This window comes from Schistocerca cancellata, chromosome 2 (assembly GCF_023864275.1).
Source record: "Schistocerca cancellata isolate TAMUIC-IGC-003103 chromosome 2, iqSchCanc2.1, whole genome shotgun sequence".
In the NCBI taxonomy this organism is placed as follows: Eukaryota; Metazoa; Arthropoda; class Insecta; order Orthoptera; family Acrididae; genus Schistocerca; species Schistocerca cancellata.
In genome coordinates, this window is record NC_064627.1 from 15,279,965 (window position 1) to 15,300,698 (window position 20,734).

General features: G+C 39.4%; 1 protein-coding gene across 1 annotated transcript in view; it reads right to left on the reverse strand.

Moving 5' to 3' along the window:
* Positions 1–20,734, reverse strand: part of LOC126163202 (dynein axonemal heavy chain 3) — a 1,221,238-nt gene that overhangs the window by 590,913 nt on the left and 609,591 nt on the right. The window contains exon 34 of the mRNA XM_049920156.1: positions 16,818–17,003. Coding sequence (XP_049776113.1) covers positions 16,818–17,003 — 186 coding nt within the window. The remainder of the gene's footprint in view (positions 1–16,817; positions 17,004–20,734) is intronic.

Consider the following 20,734-nt stretch of genomic DNA (forward strand, 5'->3'; position numbering starts at 1 on the left):
GGAGCCAATTGCGACAACAACCGATACATTTGAGGTGAAATCCAGGAAAGGAACAGACACTTACATGGTTGTTCGTCCGTGACATGAAATGCCAAGAAGTGCTGTCAAAGAAGTTTTTCATAATCAGTCCAGTCTTCCGCCGTCTTGTCATAAGGAGGAAAAGGAGGTATAGCCAACGACGAGAAACACCCCGCATTTGATGCCGCGACGAAATCGCGAATCGCCGCTGTTAGAAGCATTTGCTGTTCAAGGAGATTTTGCAATAGTTGCTCGACAGTAGCCATGGAACCCTGTGGGTCAACGGTGAAAAGGAAAAATCCCATCCTCGTCACCAATTGTTATATGTCAAGTTTAACACATATATTTCAGAACGACACAACACACATAAGTCACAGAGTAAGTTGACAAGCAAGACACGTGTACACATTAGCATTTGAATGAGCACTGAGTCCCAGTCTAGCGGCCGCTGCTCGGCTGGCCGCTTAGGTGGCGCAGCTGCTCCATGGCTGGCAGACAGCGCCGCACGTAGAGGATGCGCGTAATTGCGCGGCGGCGCTTTGAATGATCGGCAAGTCACAACAATTACAAGACTGTTACTGGACGTTTGACTTACAAAATAATTAACCATGTAAGCGAATGCTATGACCAAGCTATTAGAAAGAATAAAAACAACCTAGAAAAGCAGTACAGGAAAAACTTTTCCATACAACATCAAGTGATGAGATGCTATTACACAGCTTGTGTTCAACCGATTGGTGTAAATACTGCAAAGCTGAGGCGACAGGAAACGAATATACCCCTGAAGCTGTTGCAGAGTAACAAAGCCAGTATGTATAGGTCTAGCACATCCAGATCCTCTGAAGAAATGCCTCGCTGGAAACATTCAAAACGTAAATGACTCTCTTGACAATGTTATATATACCCGGATGCCATAAAACGTATATTGTTGGCTTGAAAATGCTGAAGAGTGCAGTCAGTGGTGCTGTGATACCTTAAATTATGAAAATTCAGGCAGAAAAAAAGGTTCTGAAGAAATCTTGAATTAAGTCTGGCCACAATACAGAAGCAATCATAAGAAAAATGAACAGACATAGTCTCCGAGGCAGAAATTATGATTAGAAAGACAACAGAAGCAGTGATAGAGAAAGAGACTGCATTTCGTTGATCCTAAAAAAAGATTACAACACTTAAGATCTTTATGCTCCGTCTTCATTCAATAGTGAGTTGTCCTTTACTTCAAATTTCAAGTGCAATTTTTGAAAAAATACTTTTTTTTAACAAATTTCTCCCATTACCTCAGAAACTACTTAAGCTATATCTTTTAAACTTGAACCTCTTACTGAACGTGATATTATATTTACGTAGGTCAACAATGGCAGAGATAGCACTTATAGTTTCATGATTAAAAATAATGTAGAAAGTACATAATTTTTAAGACCTTGCTAAATTTGTATCTCCATTCTTAACAAAGAGTGACACTTGATAGCAGATCAGTGCATGTATAAGATACAACACTATATGCTGGCAAAGTTTTGTCTTATCATCTCCAACAGTTCCTGAGAAAAAGGTATACAACTACATTAAATTCAACATGATCAGGATAGGGAGCGATACTCCCCTTCACACCATAACATGACCATCCTGAAAAACACTGATCGTCAACTTATCTGGTGGCAATAGGGTCTTTTGGTGGCGATGAATACGTCTTTCCTCAGCTTGCTCTCCTCCTTTGCCTCAAGGTCAAAGTGATGTATGCTCCAATTGTCCTCAGTGCCTGACACAGTTACAGCAGTTCGGCAAGCAATTTACACTGTAGCCTAGATTGTGATATGCCACGGCCTTCAATTCTCTTGCTACTCCCGGTTCTTCACAAAGAGGCAGTCTACTACTTCATTCTTGTCATTCAAACTCCATCTGATCACAATGGAAGCATTTGGCCACCTGACCATCACCTCATACGACAGCCTTCTCATCCCATCCGTAAGAACCTCCTGACCTGGGGTTCTGGGTAACTTTTCCAATCTCCATCCCTTTTCATAAACCTCATCAATTCTATTCCTTCACATCTATTCCTTCACCTTAAACCCTTGCCAGAAGAAGGAGCCAATGGCTCTGAGACCTTGCAAACTCTAATACCTTTGCATGTGTGTTCACCTGCCACCACTTAGTGGGTAGATTTCTTTATCTACTGAATTACATTATATTTTCAAAATTTGATTATTTCCATTAAAAATTAATTACATAAATTATTTTTTTGAAATAATAATTCAAACTTAAAGAGCACCCCTTGTATGTTATGAAACCAATAAATTGCTACTCATTCTCAAATATGATAAACAGATTTAAGTTAGCCACACAATTAAGTAAAAAACAAACAGGAGACACCACTATATACTCATCAAGGAAATCCTGATGAAATCATGCTTGTCTCTGACATAGCACCCTATTTGCTAAGAACTGACTGTGAAATAAACTTTGCTTCATTTGCAGAATGAAAACCTAGTTGTTATTATTAACATGCTTTAAAAGTACATAAATTATCTGAGTATGTGGTTTTAACTGCATTAACCTGCTCATATCATGTAATGAAAACTGTTCAGGCACCAGTTGCCAATCATTCTACAGATGACAGCCACATTATTAATAGTGTGTGTACAAATCCTTGTCACTAATTAATAAAGGGACCTCAGAAAATTTAGTCGCAGTTTGCAGGATGCATCACCTGATGTCCGCCGTGACATGCATAGGTAGGATACAAGCTGTTGCACGGACTGCATGTTCTTTATGTAAACATGCTTTATTAATGTGCACCAGTTCTTTACAGAGAGGCAACATGCTACTTCATTCTTTGTCATTCAGACTCATCTGACTACACAGGAATCATTTGCGCCACCTGACCATCATGTCGTACGACTTCTTTCTCATCCTGTTTAGAAAGTCTCCCCTGATCTGGGATTCTGGGTAACTTTTCCAAACACTACCCCTTTTCCTAAACCTCACCAGTACTTTTCCTTCAACCCTCTTCCTTCCTCTCCAACCCCACCCTTCTGCCCGAAGAACGACCCACCAGCTCCAAGAGTTCGCAAATTCTAATACCTTTACACGTGTATTCTCCTGCGACCACTTGGTGTATAGATATTTTGTTTTTGAAATTTGATTGTATTCATTAAGAAACTGATTAAGTAACTTCAAACGATGGAAAGTGCAAGTCAGAATGTAAGTAAAAGATTGTTATGTACTGTAAAGTTGCAGACAGGCATAACAAAAACACCTGTACACATTAGATTTTGGCTACAGCCATCATCAGAAAATGAAATGTACACACATTCATTCACATAAGAAAGACACCTCACACATACATGACTACCATCTCCAGCAGCTCGGACTGGAAAGCAACTGTCAGGTTACAATGGGAGCAGCAAAATAGGGGGGAGTGGGGAAAGGAATGGACAGCAGTGTACTGGTGGGGTCAGAGAGGCGTGCTGTCTGGCAGACTGTGCAGGAAGTAAACTGCCAATAGGTGCAGCATTCGGAGACTGTGGGCCTGAGAGGTAGGGGGGAACAGGGAGCAAAAAAGGAGAGGAGTGGGGAAAGATGGCCAGGAGTGTTGGCATAGGGCAATACACAAAGATGGTGGGAGACAAGAAGAGGGAGGAGGTGATGGGACAGACAGGATGGAAAACCATCGGATGGGGGAAATGGGGACAGTATGTTATTGTAGGTCAAGACCAGGATAATTTCGGGAGCAGAGAATGTGTAGTAAGGATAACTCCCACCTGTACAGTTCAGAAAATCTCGTCGTGGAAGGGACAGGGTGTATACGTGGACAAGGAAAAGAAATTCCCGGATTTTTCCCGGATTTCCTGATTAAAAATTCACTTTCTCCCGGGTGAAAACATACTTTTTCCGTGTTATTAAGTGACAGTATATATTACCTCGGAACTGTAAAACTTATCAATCCTTTGAATGGTTATGTTTTTATACACAGCGTAGAATTTCCCGGCACTTCAGAAAACGAAACTCAGGGAAGAAAACCCCTTTTGGAAAGATTTTTAATGTGCAGCAACATGTACGCATATTTCGTATTACGAAAGTATAAATACGAATTCCACCGAATACCACATGTTACTTTCTGAACCATGTAATCGAGATTGCGATGCGCTTTTGTAAGCCACTTGTAGCTCATGTCACGTGATCCCGCCAGCCGATGACAGCGGATATTCAGACTGCAGGACACGTGATGTAGTCAGCTAATAGCAACATCACTGTTAAGTATCGCGGATACACAAACAGGAAAAGTTAATGTTTTAAATTAATGTACATAGTGTTGCTACAAGAAAAGCAAAGCTTTCACATATAATGTAGATATTTTTTGCGCTTGTGACACTTTAAGGTATATCACACAAATGTGCCATTAAAAATTTTAGACAAGTCCAGTGACCTGTCCTCAAAGTTTTCCAGAAATAAATTAGCTACCGCAGAGGACAGGCAGCTTCCCGTAGCACTACATCAATTTGCTCATAATGACGATATGAATGTCTGATCTTCTGGGCTGGAAATATTTTTAAATGGCTCGTCATCAAACGCTCTGTGATTTAAGAAATTCATCGTACATTCTCACACATAGTTCAACTTGCGAAAAAGGAAATTTACTTTGAAAGTAACACTTTTCAAACCACCATTCGCAATATTTTCCCGCGACCTGTTAGAAATAGGTTCGTTTCAGTAGTCGTCAGAGAACGCCAGATAACTGGCGCCACAGCACTTTGGCAGCTGCTACGACGCAGGAAGCCCGTATGTTCGTACGTGTAAAACTTAAAAGATCTTACATTATGTCATAAAGAAAAGAAACGTCAGAGGATACTCCAAGAGCATCGGAATTTCGTGAACCATACTAAAATGGGACATTTAAAGTGCATACTTAAAGAGCACATTCGTATATCTAGATTTCCAATGAAGTAGGCCTCGACCTGATATAAGCTTTTCAGTGTGGGTTTCGGGATGTAAATTTTCTTTGAGTACCAGTACTGTATTAACTAATTCTTGATTCTTTATTGTAACATAATGCCATACATGCTACAAGATGAAAATGTGCACCTGAAATGCAGCGAACAGTTGAAATTTTCCAATAGTGAAGAATCAAACATTTCGTTTCGAATATATTGACTGCCTCAGTGTAAAAAGTTGATAAAAGTCAAATTTCTGCAGCAAACCGACAAAACTAACTTCATTGCTCTACAAGGCGATTAAATGCATGACTGTCAGAAAAGTGGAAATAAAATAAGATATGGAACTAATAACATGTATTAGCCTTCTGTAATTACGTGACTGTATTTTAATTCACTTGATAGCTCCTGGCCACAGAAATCCATTTTGTTTTCATTCGACGTGAGAGCAGTAAACGAAGAGGAAACAGCAAAATCACTAAATGTAAACACGGGTCACGTGGAGACTACACACTTGCCCAATGTAACTCAGACTGCTCTGTGCATCAGCCTCGGATCTACAATATTTCCGAACCGGGGCAATACTAAGATAGTAACGACCCCCCCCGCCCCTCGAGCATTTGAGATACGACGTCAAAAATTTAAATATGTTCATTTTGTAGCGCACATCTTTCTGAAGAGTCTGATACATAAAACATATATGTTCAAGGAAATGTAAGACATGTTATTTGGTCATAAGTGTACCAGAGTGCAGTGCCACCCCTCTTCATGCAGCATTCTTCTATCGCACGTCACTGTATTTCGCTCCGTGGAATTGAAACGTGTATATTTTGTACTGGACACCATCAAACTATATTAAGGACAGTGGAAATTAAAATGTCCTGTGGTACCTCTCCTGCTCCCAGTCGCACAATTTGACATCCTGCCCCTCATTTCTTTTTTTTTTTTTTTTTAACTAGCAATTAATTCTAGATAGGATTATTTGTAACCACGAGAACAAGAACTCTTCAGAAAATTTGCACTCTTTATTGCCTTATAGCTAATAACTTTCTGTTTTGGGTGATATAAAATTAAATATAGGATACATAAACCAGTAAAGACATGAGACAAGCAAGACAGTACACATTTCTTCAATCCTCAGCTCCTAGCATTGTTTGCTCTCTAATCTTGCTACAGCTTTACGTGGCGTGCTTTCCTTTTTGCGAAAGAATATGTTACCTCATCAAAGTTCGACAAACGTTTGGCTACTTGAAAAATCAAAATATCGTTGTCTAATACTGCGTAAGCTGTTAATACAAATAGTACCAAAGACTGGTGTGGTTTCTCGATCTGATTACGTCTATTTTGTCATTGTCTGGTAGATAAAACAAAATAGGCCTTTCTAACACTGCAGAAATTGTAACACATACCAAATAAACGAGACTGTTTTGGCACAAATGGTCATTCTTATAACACGACAGAATATAATTCACCAAGACAACATACAATGCCTATTAGGCCTACTACAAGCAAATAGCTTAATGTTAGGAAATAGTTTCACATTTCATTCATACGCTCCAGTTTCTCGAGCATGACATCGTCATGTTCTTCCCTAATTGGTTTGATGTCCTCATTTCTTCTCCTTCCTCGTTCTAACAAACAATCTCGTCATGACTAATTCTGGAACTATTCCTGCCTTTGTCAAAATTTATTCGCCGGTTAACTTCACTAACCCTGCCAGAATCACTGGTTTAGTTATGCCTGATTATTCTCCGGTTAGGCGTTGTTATGTTCATACAAACCACTTTCCACGCTACTTCCAGAATAGAAGTTAAGCGGCTGCTAGACAGGGACTGTACAACTGGCCCTTACTAACGTATCAGCCTGGCCAAAAATTTTCTGACAAAATTTCATTTTCTTGGATACACTGGGAAGATAATAAGTAATCTATCTTGCCCGTTATTCCTGTCAGTCGTTTATTTCCACTCTGGTAGTGTGAATCTATGGATTTCAATAGTAATTATAACAATGCTGATCATTCGCAAATCCAGTCAACCACATAATCAGACTGCGGTTCGGCTTTACTCCGCTCAGCTCGTATAACCCTTCCCCTTTTGCCTGCAGGAAAGTTTATTTCTAATTGCGATGAGGATTCCCCTGACAGACATCATGTACACTATGCACGCATTCAAAAATTAATTCATCATTCATTCAGAAATCAATTTACAGAGTGTGTTCAAAAACCAACAAGGATGCGTTTCAAACTCATAAAGAGTAATCGATAGTCCAACGTGTCCTGGATGCTAGGAGCTTTGCGAAACAAGGTTTTTTTTTATTCTCAAGAATATGAATTTGATCCCCCCCCCCCATGCAATTGTCATCCAGGTCAGATAAATCGGTTTGCCCTCCCTCCTTGCTGCAAATGCGTGAATCTGGTAGTTTGGGCACGACAGTAAAATTTTTCCCGGTAGCATCTAGCTGCTTGCTGAGACTGCTTACACAGCCAACAGCCACATTTCTGTAGCCAGAAGGGGGAGAAGGTACAACTCATATGCCACTCAACTGCGCATGCGCATGAGCCCGCTCATAACTGCTATAAAGAATCTAATTTAAACAGTTGTGACGTCACGCTAATCTGAGGCATTTTGTTGTTATGAAGCATTGCGTAGTCTTCCTAATGCGTTTGACACATTTTGCCATTGGAAAATGCTTGTATGAGCACTGTGTTTTGTTGGTGTATATGGCACATTTCCTTTGCAATTTGAGTTTTATTTTCATATTGTTTTCTCGTTCACGTTTCATTGTTGTAGTATTATTCTGCAGTAGCGGGATACAGTAATATCCTTTGCTAGAATATCGATTTTTACCCGTCAAGATTACAAAAATTTAACTCAAAACTAAAACAACAAAAAATTCCCGGAATTCTAAAAAATTCCCGGGTTTTTCCCGGATCTCCTGGTTGTCCCGGGTCGTATACACCCTGAAGGAAGGATCCAGATGGCTCAGGTACTGAAGCAGCCATTGAAATTGAGCATGTTATGCTCAGCTGCATGTTGCACCAGCTGCATGTTGTGCCACAGGATGGTCTATTTTGCTCTTGGCCATAGTTTGATGGCGGCCATTATCCTGATGAACAGCTGGTTGGTAGTCATTAAAATAGAAAAAGCTGTGCAATGACTGCAGCAAAGCTGTTATATGACATGGCTCGTTCCACAGGTGGCCCAACCTATGATGGGGTAGGATAAACCTGTCTGTTGTTGTCTTCAGTCCAGAGACTGGTTTGATGCAGCTCTCCATGCTACTATATACTCTGCAAGCTTCTTCATTTCCAAGTAACTACTGCATCCATATCCTTCTGAATCTGCTTAGTTTTTTCATCTTTTGATCTCCCTCTCCAATTTTTACCCTCCACACAGCCCTCCAATACTAAATTGGTGATCCCTTGATGCCTCAGAACATGTCCTACCAACCAATCCCTCCTTCTAGACAAGTTGTGCCACAAATTCCTCTTCTCCCCAATTCTATTCAGTACCTCCGCATTACTTACATGACCTACCATCTAATCTTCAATATTCTTTTGTAGCACCACATTTCAAAAGCTTCTATTCTCTTCTTGTCTAAACTATTTATCATGCACATTTCACATTCGTACATGGTTACACTACATAAAAATACTTTGAGAAAAGACTTCCTGACACTTTGACATGTATCCTGTACCATAACCACATGATTTGTAAGTGTATGTTATGAGACTAATAAATCACAATTCACAATATACTCGATGTTAACAAATTTCTCCTCTTCAGAAATGCTTTTCTTCCTATTGCCAGTCTACATTTTATATCATCGTTACTTCAACCATGATCAGTTATTTTGCTCCTGAAATATAAAAACTCATCTACTACTTTAAGTGTCTCATTTCCTAATCTAATTCACTCAGTGTCACCTGATTTAGTTGGACTACATTCCATTATCCTTGTTTTGCTTTTGTTGATGTTCACCTTATAGTCAATGTTGCTTCACGTCCTGCGTGTAAACCTGAAATTTGCCCCACACATGACCCCTGGGTGATGCTAAGAAGGCAACAAAACTGGCAGCCAGACAATCTTTCTAGATCTCCTGGCTATTTAAGAAGTAAGGAAATGACTCATAATCACTTCCAAAGCCCTTCTCAGGGCCAAGCATCTAAGAAACTTGGAACAAGTATTAAAATATGCCAATAGAACATTGAGGGCATTAGTAAAACCAAATGCCAAATTCTTCAACAGTTATTGACTAAGCACAACATTAACATGGTTGCCCTGCAGGAAACACACACAGATAATGAAGATCAACTATGTTCCAGAGGAAAAATATCAGGATACGATATCACTGGTGCAACATAGCACCATGCGTATGAGTAGCCACATACGTCAAAAATAAAACAGAAAATGCTCACATGCTATCCACTTCCACAAATGACAATATCCACTCTGTGATAATCAAAATAGGTGAACTGGTCATAAGTAACATTTACAAACCACCAGGATCCGCATGGCCAGCAGATGTTCTCTAATCACACTGCCATCCCGCAGTCTTTGTAGGGGACTTTAACAGCCACCACATACAATGGCGATACAGAACAACTGATACCAATGGTGAAGCTTTAGCAAACTGGGGAGAAGAAAACAACATCCACCCCATTTTCGATGCTAAAGATCGTGGTTCCTTTAGATCGGCAGTTTAGAAATGAGAGTACGACCTAAACCTATGCTTTGTCACAGCTGATGAAAATCACCAGCTGGTCAACACAAGCCGAAATGTTTTGCCAGATTTTCCTCACAGTCAACACTGTCCATTCCTAGTAAATATCAGCACAAGTATTCCATTGATAGCCTCAACTCCTCAACCCAGATGGAATCTACAAGAAGTGGATTGGAGAGCTTACTCTGAAGACCTCGAAAATGCCTGGGATGGATCCCTCCATCTGCTGATAGCTATAAATGGTTAATGGGAGCAGTCATCAGCACAGCAAAAAAGCACATACCTAGAGGATACTGCAAATAATACATTCCAGGCTGGGACAAGAAATGTGAGGAACTGTATAATGACTACCAAAGCAGCAGTGACAGAGAAATAGGAGATGAACTCAAACACAGCCTTGAGACCGCATGACAACAGAATGGACGGAAACTGCTCAGGCTATGGACTTTGAATTATCTAGCAGAAAAGCACGGTCCCTGCTTCGAAAACTGGGAGGAGCCAGCCGTATCACTCGAGAAGAAGAAGAAGTAAGGGGGGAAAAAAAAAAAAAATCCAAAAGGGTAAACCACCGAGAGACCACAATATGCATTAAACATGAACTGAGAAAGCTAAAAGCAACAGCCAGTGTTGACACTAAATATTCATGCGACATCATCCCCAAAGAGATCTCGTCAGCAATGAAGGACACTAAACCAGGTAAAGCCCCCGGGCTTAGATGACATCCTCCCAGAGTTTCTTATCAAGTCTGGCAAATATACGAAAATAAGGTTGGCAAAGTTCTTCACATCACCACTGTAGACAGGAAACATACCCCCATATCTTAAACGTGCCAAGATAATTGCCCTCCTAAAGCCAGGTAAACCAGGAAATCTTCCGCAAAACTACCGGCCCATAGCACAGCTTAGCATGGTGTACAAACTTCTGGAACGAGTACTATTTAACAGGATTGGTCAGACAATACTCACAGCCATCCCAATAGAACAAGCCGGTTTTCATCCCAACCAAAGCTGTGCAGACCAAGTCCTGGCACTTGCAACACTTATTGAAGTGGGATTCCAAAAGAAATTAAAAACATCTGTGGCCTCCATTGACTTTTCAGCAGCCTATGATACGGTCTGGAGACAAGGCCTACGCTATAAACTGATGACAATAATTCCCCGTCAAAAAGTGACAGAGCTTACTGGTAACAGAGGATTCCAGGTCGTCGTGGGAAGCAAAGTCAGTAGCCAGAAGTTGCTTGAAAATGGTTTACATCGAGACTTGGTGTTAGCCCCACTGCTTTTCAGCCTATACATTGCTGACATGCCAGACACAGCTTGTAGGAAATTTGGCTACGCTTATGACTGGCTCATTGCAATGGCTATGCTTATTACTGGGCCACTGAAATGAGGCACACTAATTTTGATACAATGGAAGAAACTTACATCCGATCTGTCTGCCCTGGCAGCATACTTCCATAAATGGAGGCTTAGGAGCTCTGGAAGTATACCTTGACGACACATGCCTCTACCACAACAAGGAGCTGAGGTACCTAGGGGTTACATTAGACAGAACCTTATCATTTAAATCACACCTTACAAAAGCAGCCGCCAAGGTGAGAACAAGAAACAACCGCATCCATAAACTCTGCAGAACCACCTGGGGATCAACAGCAACAACTCTGAGGATTTCTACGCTGAGCCCGGTATACTCTGCGGCTGAGTACTGTGCACCAGTATGGCTAAACAGTAGTCACGTGAACAAAATCAATGTCGATCTCAACAACACCACGCGCATTATTTCAAGAACCGTTAGGTCTACACCTAACATATGGCTGTCATATATCACCCCTAAAAATACAACAAGAAGCAGCCTCGGTCAGGGAATACGACAAGATCGAAGCAAAACCCTGAACTACCGGTAAACGTCGATATACCTGATCTGAGTATCGAGAGGCTTCATTCCAGACATCCTCATCTTGCTCTCGACAGCATCACTGGGACTGACATCTACTCTTGGAGGAGAGAATGGCTCCAAAATGCCCCAACAACTTGCCACCTAATGCCTTGTATTACTGAGGCAGTTTCCGAGTTTGACCAACCCCACAAGATATGGTCAACTCTGAACTGACTATGAACTGGGCACGGAAGATGTGCCGACTCACTCTTCAAATGGGGACTGATGTCTTTGCCAGCATGTGACTGTGGTGGGCCTAAGCAGACCATCAAACACATCAGAGAAGAATGCAGTGCCACAGCATTCATTGGGGACTTTGAAGAATTCTTCATGGCATCCCAAAAATCAGTTGAATATATACAAGGACTAGATGTTTGTCTGTGAATATAAATAACATTATGTACTGTAGAATAACATGATCCACTACTGAATTGTACTTAAATGCCATATGTTAAATAAAAATAAATATAGCCTCCTTTCAAGACACTGTCCATTCTGTTCAACTGCTCTTCTAGGTCCTTTGCTGTCTCTGACAGAATTACAATGATAGGTAATCAAACTGCTTGTGAAGGATGTGGTTTGGTTGTCCCGGTCTGGTTGATGAAGGGTGCACTCCTTTGTGACTATTTCTTCAGGGTGGTGGGAGGATTGGGGGTGTATGGGGAAATGGCACAGGAGATCTGTTTGCGCATTAGGTCTGGGAGTTTTTGTCACTGCAGATAAGCAGCCCTGGGTGGCCTGGCTATATGGGGTGTGTGGGTGAGATGGTAGCTGTCTAAATGCATGTACTGTTGGTGGTTGGTGGGTGGAAGTCAATGTCCAGAAATTAGATAATTGGCAGAGGCCTTCTGAAAGTGGTTACTGTGATTCATGACAATTGTGATGGAACCTTCATATGCAAGTTCCTACCTGATTAGGTAAGAATTTGTTCTGAGGTTGTGTAAGGGTATTCTTTCTTCTGCTGAAAGGTTGGTGTTCTAACGAAGGGGCCTGGGGAAGAATGGTGAGCCAAGTTGGAGGACCTGGAACTTGACCAGCAGCTAGTTTGGTTGAGGGGAGGGGGGGGACTGATGGTATCAACTGGAAGAGGCCTGGTGCAATGTTGAGATTAGGTTGGGTTCGACTGTAGGGATTAGTGGCAAAGAAGTTTTTCAGGGTGTATACGTGGACCAAAAAAAGAAATTTCTGGATTTTCTCCAGATCTCCCAGTTAAAAATACAATTTCTCCCAGATGAAAATACACTTTTTCCATGTTAAGTGACAGTATATTTTCCCTCAGAACTGTAAAACTTATGAATCATTTGAATGGTTATGGTTTTATACAGCAGCTTAGGATTTCACAGCACTTTAGAAAATGAAACTCAGGGGAAAAAACATGTTTTGGAAAGTTCTTTGATGTGCAGCAACACATACACTGCATATTTTCATATTATGAAAGACTAAATTCGCATTCCACCAAATATCGCATATTACTCTCCAAAGCGTTGAAATTGAGATTGCGATGTGCTTTTGTAAGCCAGTCATAGCTCATGTCATGTGTTCTCGCCAGCCGATGGCAGGGGATATTCAGAGATTAGGACACGTAATGTAGTCAGCCCATAGCAACATCACTGTTACATAGTGCGAACACACAAATAGGAAAAGTTAATATACATAGTGCTGCTACAAGAAAAGAATAATAAGCTGTGAGAGAAGCTAAGCTTTCACATATAATGTTGATCTTTTATGCACGTTTTACACTTTAAGGTATATCACACAAATGTGCCAGTAAAATGTTTAATACTGTCATAAATCTCTGATCTTCTGAGCTTGAAATTCTTGCAAATTGATTGTCATCCAGGAGTTGATTTTTAAATGAGAGTCAAATGCTCTGTGATTTAAGAAATTCATCATACATTCTACACATAGTTCATCTTGCGTAAAAGGAAATTTACTTTGAAAATAATGCTTTTCAAACCACAATTCGCAATATTTTCCCATGATCTGTTAGAAATAGATTTCTTCCAGCAGTTGCTAGAGAGCGGCAGATAAGAGGCGTCACCGCGATTGTGCAGCTGCGATGACGTAGGAAGCACATATGTGTAAAGCATTAAAAGATCTTACATCATGTCATAAAAGAAACAAAACATCAGAGGATACTCCAAGAGCATCGGAATTTTGTGAACTATACAAAAATGCATAATTTGCCTTAAACTGCACATTCGTATGTCCAGACTGGCAACGAAGTAGGCCTCGACCTGATATTAAGTTCTTCAGTGTGGTTTTCAGGATGTAAATTTTCTTGGAGTACCAGTACAGTATTATCTCATATTGAGTTCTTTATTATGGCATAATGCCATACATGCTAGAAGATGAAATGTGCACTTGAAATGCAGCAAACAGTTGAAACTAGCCAATAGTGTGGTAAACACTTAGTTTCAAATAAATTGGCTGCTTCAGTGGAAAAGATAGATAAAAGCTGAATTTCTTGAGCAAAGCAACATAAGTAATTCATTATTCTGCAGGGCGACTAATTCTTGACTGTCAGAAAGGTGGAAATAAAATCAAATCTGAAACTATTAACATATTTTAGCTTTCCGTAATTATGTGAATGCATTTTAATTCACTTGATAGCTCCCAGCCACAGAAATCACTTTGTTTTCATTTGATGTGAGAGCAGTAAATGAAGAGGAAACAGAAAGATCACTAAATGTAAACACAGATCACGTGGAGACTACTCACCTACCCCCATCCCCCTCCCACTCTAACAGAGACTCCTCCGACCTATGATATTTCCAACCGGGGCAATACCAGATGGTAGCAGCCCTCCAACCCATATCCATTGAGCGTTTGAAATAGGACGGGAGGGGGGAGGGGGGGGGGGGGGGGGGGAGAATAAGGAAAAAAATTGCAATTAATACTGGATGGGATTATTTGTAAACAGAAGAACAAGAACTCTTCAGAAAATTTGGACTATTTATTGCCTATTAGCTAATAACTTGCTGTTCTGTGAGACAGAAAATTAAATATAGGATACATAAAACCAGTAAAGGCATGAGACAATCCAGACAGTACACATTTCTTCAGTGCATAAATCCTAGCGTTTTTTTTTTTCTCTCTAATCTTACTACAGCTTTACATGGTGTGCTTTCCTTTCTGCGAAAGAACCTGCTACTTCATCAAAATTTGTCAAACGATTTTTCTAGATGAAAAATCAAAATGTCGTTTTCTACTACTCAAAAAGCTGTTAATACAACTAGTACCCAAGACTGGTGTGGTTTCTCGATCTGATTATGTCTATTTTGTCACTGTCTGCTAGATAAAAGAAAAGAGGCTTTTCTAATACTGCAGCAATTGTAACACACACCAAATAAGTGAGACTGTTTTGGTAATAATGGTCATTTTTATAATATGACAGAATATAATTCACAAAGTACCAATATAAAATGCCCATCTGGCCTACTACAAGCAGAAAGCCTTATGTTAGGTAATAGTTCCACATTTCATTCATACGCTCCAGTTTCTCAAGCATGAGATCGAAAAGAAGTAGTACGAAATTTTTGGATAAATTTGGAATCATCTTATTCTTCCATAATATGTGTGATGTTCCTGTTTCTTCTCCTTCCTCATTCTAACAAACAATTCTCATCAATAATTCTGTAACTATTCCTACCATTGCCAAAACTCATTCTCCGGTTAACTCCACTAACCCTACCAGAATCACCCGTTTAGTTATCAAGCAATTATTCTCCGATTAGACATTATTACACATAAGTACAAAGTGTTTTCCATGCTACTCCCACTATATAACTTAAGCGACTGCTAGCTGGTGACTATACAACTTGTTCTTTCTAGTTTAGCGATCCGACCAAAAATTTTCTGTCAAAATTTCATTTTCGTAGATACACCGAGAAGATAATACATAATCTTTTTTACCTGGTATTCCTGCTAGTCATTTATTTCCACTCTGGTAGTCTGAATCTATGGACTTTGTTAGTAATTAAAAAAATGCTGATCATTCACATACCCAGTCAATCACATAAACAAACAGCAGTTGGCAATCACCCATTCGGCTTTATTCTGCTCAACTCTTACAGCCCCGTCCCCTTTTGTCTGCAGGAAAATTTATTTCTAGATGCGATGAGGATTACACTGGCAGAGCCATCACATACACTATGCATGCATCCAAATATCAACTTATGATTCATTCAGAAATCAACTTAGAATGTGTTCAAAAAATTTTCAAAAACCAACAGGGATGCTTTTCAAAATCATTTGAACAATCGATATACCTATGTTCGCTAGATGCTAGGCGCTTTGTGATGCCAGGCTTTCTTCCTCAAGAATATGAATTTGCCTCCTACCCCATCTCTTCATATGCTTGAGAACTTTCTTTTCCCACAGTTGGAGACAGAGTCAAACGACTTAATTTACCAACAGGATGGGGCACCACCACACGGGCATCTGGAAGTGTGGGAATTTTTAAATCTAAGGATTACTGAATGATGGATCAGTTACACTGTAGCTCCAAGGTCACAGGACCAGACTGTATGTGTTTATTTGTTGTGGGGGCTTAGGACAAACTTTATATGCCTCCATCACCAATAACAATTAATGAACTGAGACATCTTATAACAAGAGCTTTGGAACATGTAATTCAAGACATGCTCACTGCAGTGTGGGAACAATTTGAACACTGCATTGACATATGCTGTCCATCTCAAGGGGGCACATTGAACACTTATGAAAAGTAAATTTTTTGAGTTTCCTGTTCACCAGAGAACCACATTCATTGTACATGTTTATTACTTTCAGAAATATAGATGTGCCAAACTGGATAGTTCTTTTTGCTACAACTTGTGCAATGATGTTCCATTGCAAAATTCTATTTCAATACTAACTATTAAATTAGCTATTTCCAGAAGTATGCTTACATACAATATTTTCCTTTTTTATGTTTTAGAATCTCATTTCAGACTTTTTCAAAGTATTTTTGATATACATCAGATATGTGTCTCTTCAAACTTCCCTGGCACATATGTTGTAAATAGTCTTCATGGGTTTGCTGTGCGACAAACCTGTGAAGACTATTTGCTACGTCATATATCATAATGTGAGGTGAAACAAAATGTTTTATGGTGGGTGTCTGGAGACTATATTCCATAGAGTATGTCTTAATGATTTACTGTCATACGGAGTAGTTAAAAGTAAATTAGAATTACAATTAATATTTACCTTTCCAAATCTTGTAACATTTGAATCAAATCCTTTGCTGAAATGCCAGTCAATAATGGCTCCAAAGATTTTTGTAAGTGTATTATCGGGAAAAGAATCAATGGATATTAACATCAAATGCCTTATGAAGCGTCCCGTGATTTCATTTGATCCACCCCCAGGAGGTCCCATTGCTCCAACAAAAAGCTGTAAAACACATGCAGTATTAAAGTTAAGATTCAAAATTATTTGATTTTATTACTTTGAGAAGAAAATGTAAGGAGAAATTCAGGGAAAATAGCAGTTTCACCTGAAACATCATAACAATTTCTAAAATATTGACATATCATTTCAATCTTTCTGAGAATTATTTTTCTCAAGTTCTCACAAAACTGACATGTCATAATATTACCATTCAAACTTTTGTTTAGCGCGAGTGCAGTGTTCATCTAATTTTACAAACCGAACATAATTTATTTATGTATTTATTTATTTTCATTATTATTAAATGTCTGCTGCCTTTGGTAGTTCTGAAACTAAAAGTTCATTATACATTTAAATTTTGAAGATAAAGGTCACATTTGTGCAAATTGCTTTTCAGTCGTGCTACATAGCCAACTCATTCACTTGAGGAGCGTCTCATTATTGAATTTCTGCTCTGATTAGCTAAATTAATAGGTTCGCTGCAGGTATTTAAACTTATGAAGTTACACAAGATTAATCTTAGTGTATTTACAGGTACAGTACTGTTAGCATATCTTTACCTAGAATGTAATATGTGTTATAGTGAGGAAATAGGTTGCAACATCTCTGTACATCAAAATTATGCTACAGTATTTAGTTTTATTCCTTCCTGTCGCAGACAGATGTCGAGAGCTTCAAAGGAACTGTCTTGTGCAGTACTGGTATAAACTTGAAGCTGTAAATGGTGTTAACTGTTTCTGTTGAAGAGCATTGGGGCCTGTACAATCTGATGATCAAAGCTAAGTACAAGTATACAGGCTGTCCGAGATACGTTGCAAGGATCATCGAGGGACTGTGTAGGGTGCCTTGAGGAACAAATTGAGGATAGGAATCTGTGTTTGGAAACATCATCTAAAAAAAGTGTCAAAGTTTTATCTGCCGGCATCTGACGCTAGGCCACATCTTTGGCAGCAAACGACAATCCGTACGCTGACACACAGTAGGTGGAATGTCTTGCAATGCCATCTGTTGTTCAGTGATTGCTACTGAATGCCATGATCACCATTGGAGAAGATGGGACTGCTGTGTAGATACGCCTTGTGCTCTGTTACCTTGGGGGATGACGGTTTCACACAAGGGTTTGCATCTGCAGTGTGTTCTTCTACTGTACACCAAAAAACACTGGAGATTTTAGAGGCTTCCAGGAGAAAAATAAACTCCTTCTAAAAGGACTTAATAGGTTCAGAAATTTTCACAAATTCATTTGTGCAACTACAGACCTCGTCTCAGAATAACTTTGTAGGAAAATAGATCAGTTTTAATCCTTGTACTAAGCTATTATGAATCACATAAAGTCAAGTGTTAGTGACAGTTGTAGCAAGGATGGCTGAATTCACTGGCCCATAGTGCGAACGCTATGTTTTTCGGTTTGGAGAATGAAACTCCAAGACAACTGTGCAATGCAATTTTCATACCTAGTACATTAAAGATACTCCCACTAGAATTATCACTTGTGAATGGCATAAATGTTTTTTTAGAACTGGGCGCTTGGTTAGTCATAAAAAATTCCTGAGGTTGATCAAGTGTGTTAGACAACACTGTATAGAAACAGAGGCAAAGGTCATCAACAGTCCTACAAAACTAACTGGGTATAGTTCTCGTGAGTTGGGCACTCCATGTGTGACTGTTTGAGATGAAATGACATGTATTGTAAAAACTAACAATGATACAAGAACTTAAAGAAGCTAATAATATTGTTCATAATGATTCTCGTGGAAAAATATTAGTGATTAGATAAAATGTACATTTCACTGGAAATATTATCTTTATTGAAGAGTTAACTTTTCATTTAAGTGGTAAAGTTAAAAAACACAACAATAGAAATGGGAGCAGAGAGAATCAATGACAAATTGTGGAAAATGTTCATGACGGCCAAAAAGTTAATGTCTTTTGAGAATTGATCCTGAGTAGGGTTCATGGGCCTTTCTTTTTCCGAGAGAAAACAGTCACTGGAATAGGGAACTTACATTTGCTGGAAAAATTTTAAATCCCACTCATTGATGAAGTTGATCATGAATGCAGTGTGCATTTCATATCACCCATGTTTCGGATTTGCTTAATAACCACTCTCCAGGTAAATGGATTGGTTGTACAAGGTGTGTCTAGGCTCCAAACATGAGAAATTTTTATTACTGGAATTTTACAAAGAGGCCAGCTTTCTCATTCATCACCTTCTCATTTATGCATCAACAATCAACAGTTTTATACTGATGCAGTCCAAATACTTACGTGCACGTGTGAAAGAACAAACACTGTAAACAATCCACAGCTGTATGTAATACTTCATATTTTATTGGCTGTCTGCCAATTCCTTGACATCAGCAGTATGAGGTAGAGATGTACTGCCCAATAGTGACATACAAAAAATTGTTCTGGATGAGGATTGTAACCCCAGTTCCCCACTATTCATAAGTGATCACTTGAACCGCTTGGGGTATATGTGCACATTCCCTAGACAAACCCAAACCTCCTTATGTAACGCTGTCTACATCCTTATACCACAGTCCACTAAACTCGTGAATGCCAAGCAATTCTCAATCAGTGAACAAATGTAGAAATAATCTGAATAGTCATCAGGTCAGCCTCTCTGCCAATCAAATCACATTGCAGGATCACTTCAGTTATGAGACTGCAGGGTCTCATAGCCACAGCCAAAAAAGTCTCTTGCTTCAGTTCCTAGCCACCACCAGAATAGATGGTAAATGACTTGGTCTTCTTTGCTTTTACATATCCTTTCTCCTCCAAGATGAGTCTGAGGCTACTTTCGTCATCCTACCAAGCCTCATCATATAGTTCCCCTTCTCCATGAGTAAACAAACTTATACGTGGTTTATATATATGAGCACCACATATTAATTATTAGGTGACACTGATTTCCAATCCTGACTACATCCCGAAGAGCGAGTACATGGTCAAAGTCTGCTAATTAAAAACCCATCACACATATCTGACCTGACATCTCTTGATGCTTTTCTTGTAGGGATTCATCAAGGGTACTGTGTTTGCACCAACCATACCAACTTCTCCAGCAGAGCCCATAGTAAGAACCGTACCACAATTAAATGAGTTATGCATGATGTGGTGCTGGGTCATTTCACATGAAGCAGACCAGGGTGCAACAGGACTGTTTCCATATGTAACAAAATTTTATGGGAAGGCTCCATAATGTCTTGAACATATTTGTACAAAGTATCAGCCCTATATCTCCTTTGGTTCCATTTCTACGGCTTCTCGTAAATATGGGTTCCAAGTTTGGACCATAGCTCTATATCTCCTTTGGTTCCATTTCTACAGCTTATCATAAATATGGGTTCCAAGTTTGGACCATCTAAATAGATAACAATGTGCAAAGTTAGGGTATCAGTTAAGATCCCATGCTTTTGTACACTCAAATGACTTTTTGTGCTGAATAAGAATATATTACCAACTAGATTTTTAATTACATATACTGACAGCCATACTTCTTCAAAAAGGCAGGAAATTCACTGAATGAATGAAAATGGGCCCATTTCCAACCACCCAAAAACGATAGTGTTATGTGTGGTTTCAGCCACTAATGGGATCATGTTGAAAGAGAAGATACCAGAGACGCATCATACAACAGTAGAAGAGTTAATGGAGGAACTGGATCTAAAGCTTCATGGTTTGATATACCACCATTTCATTTTAAAATACCAAAGATCATATCTGCAGCA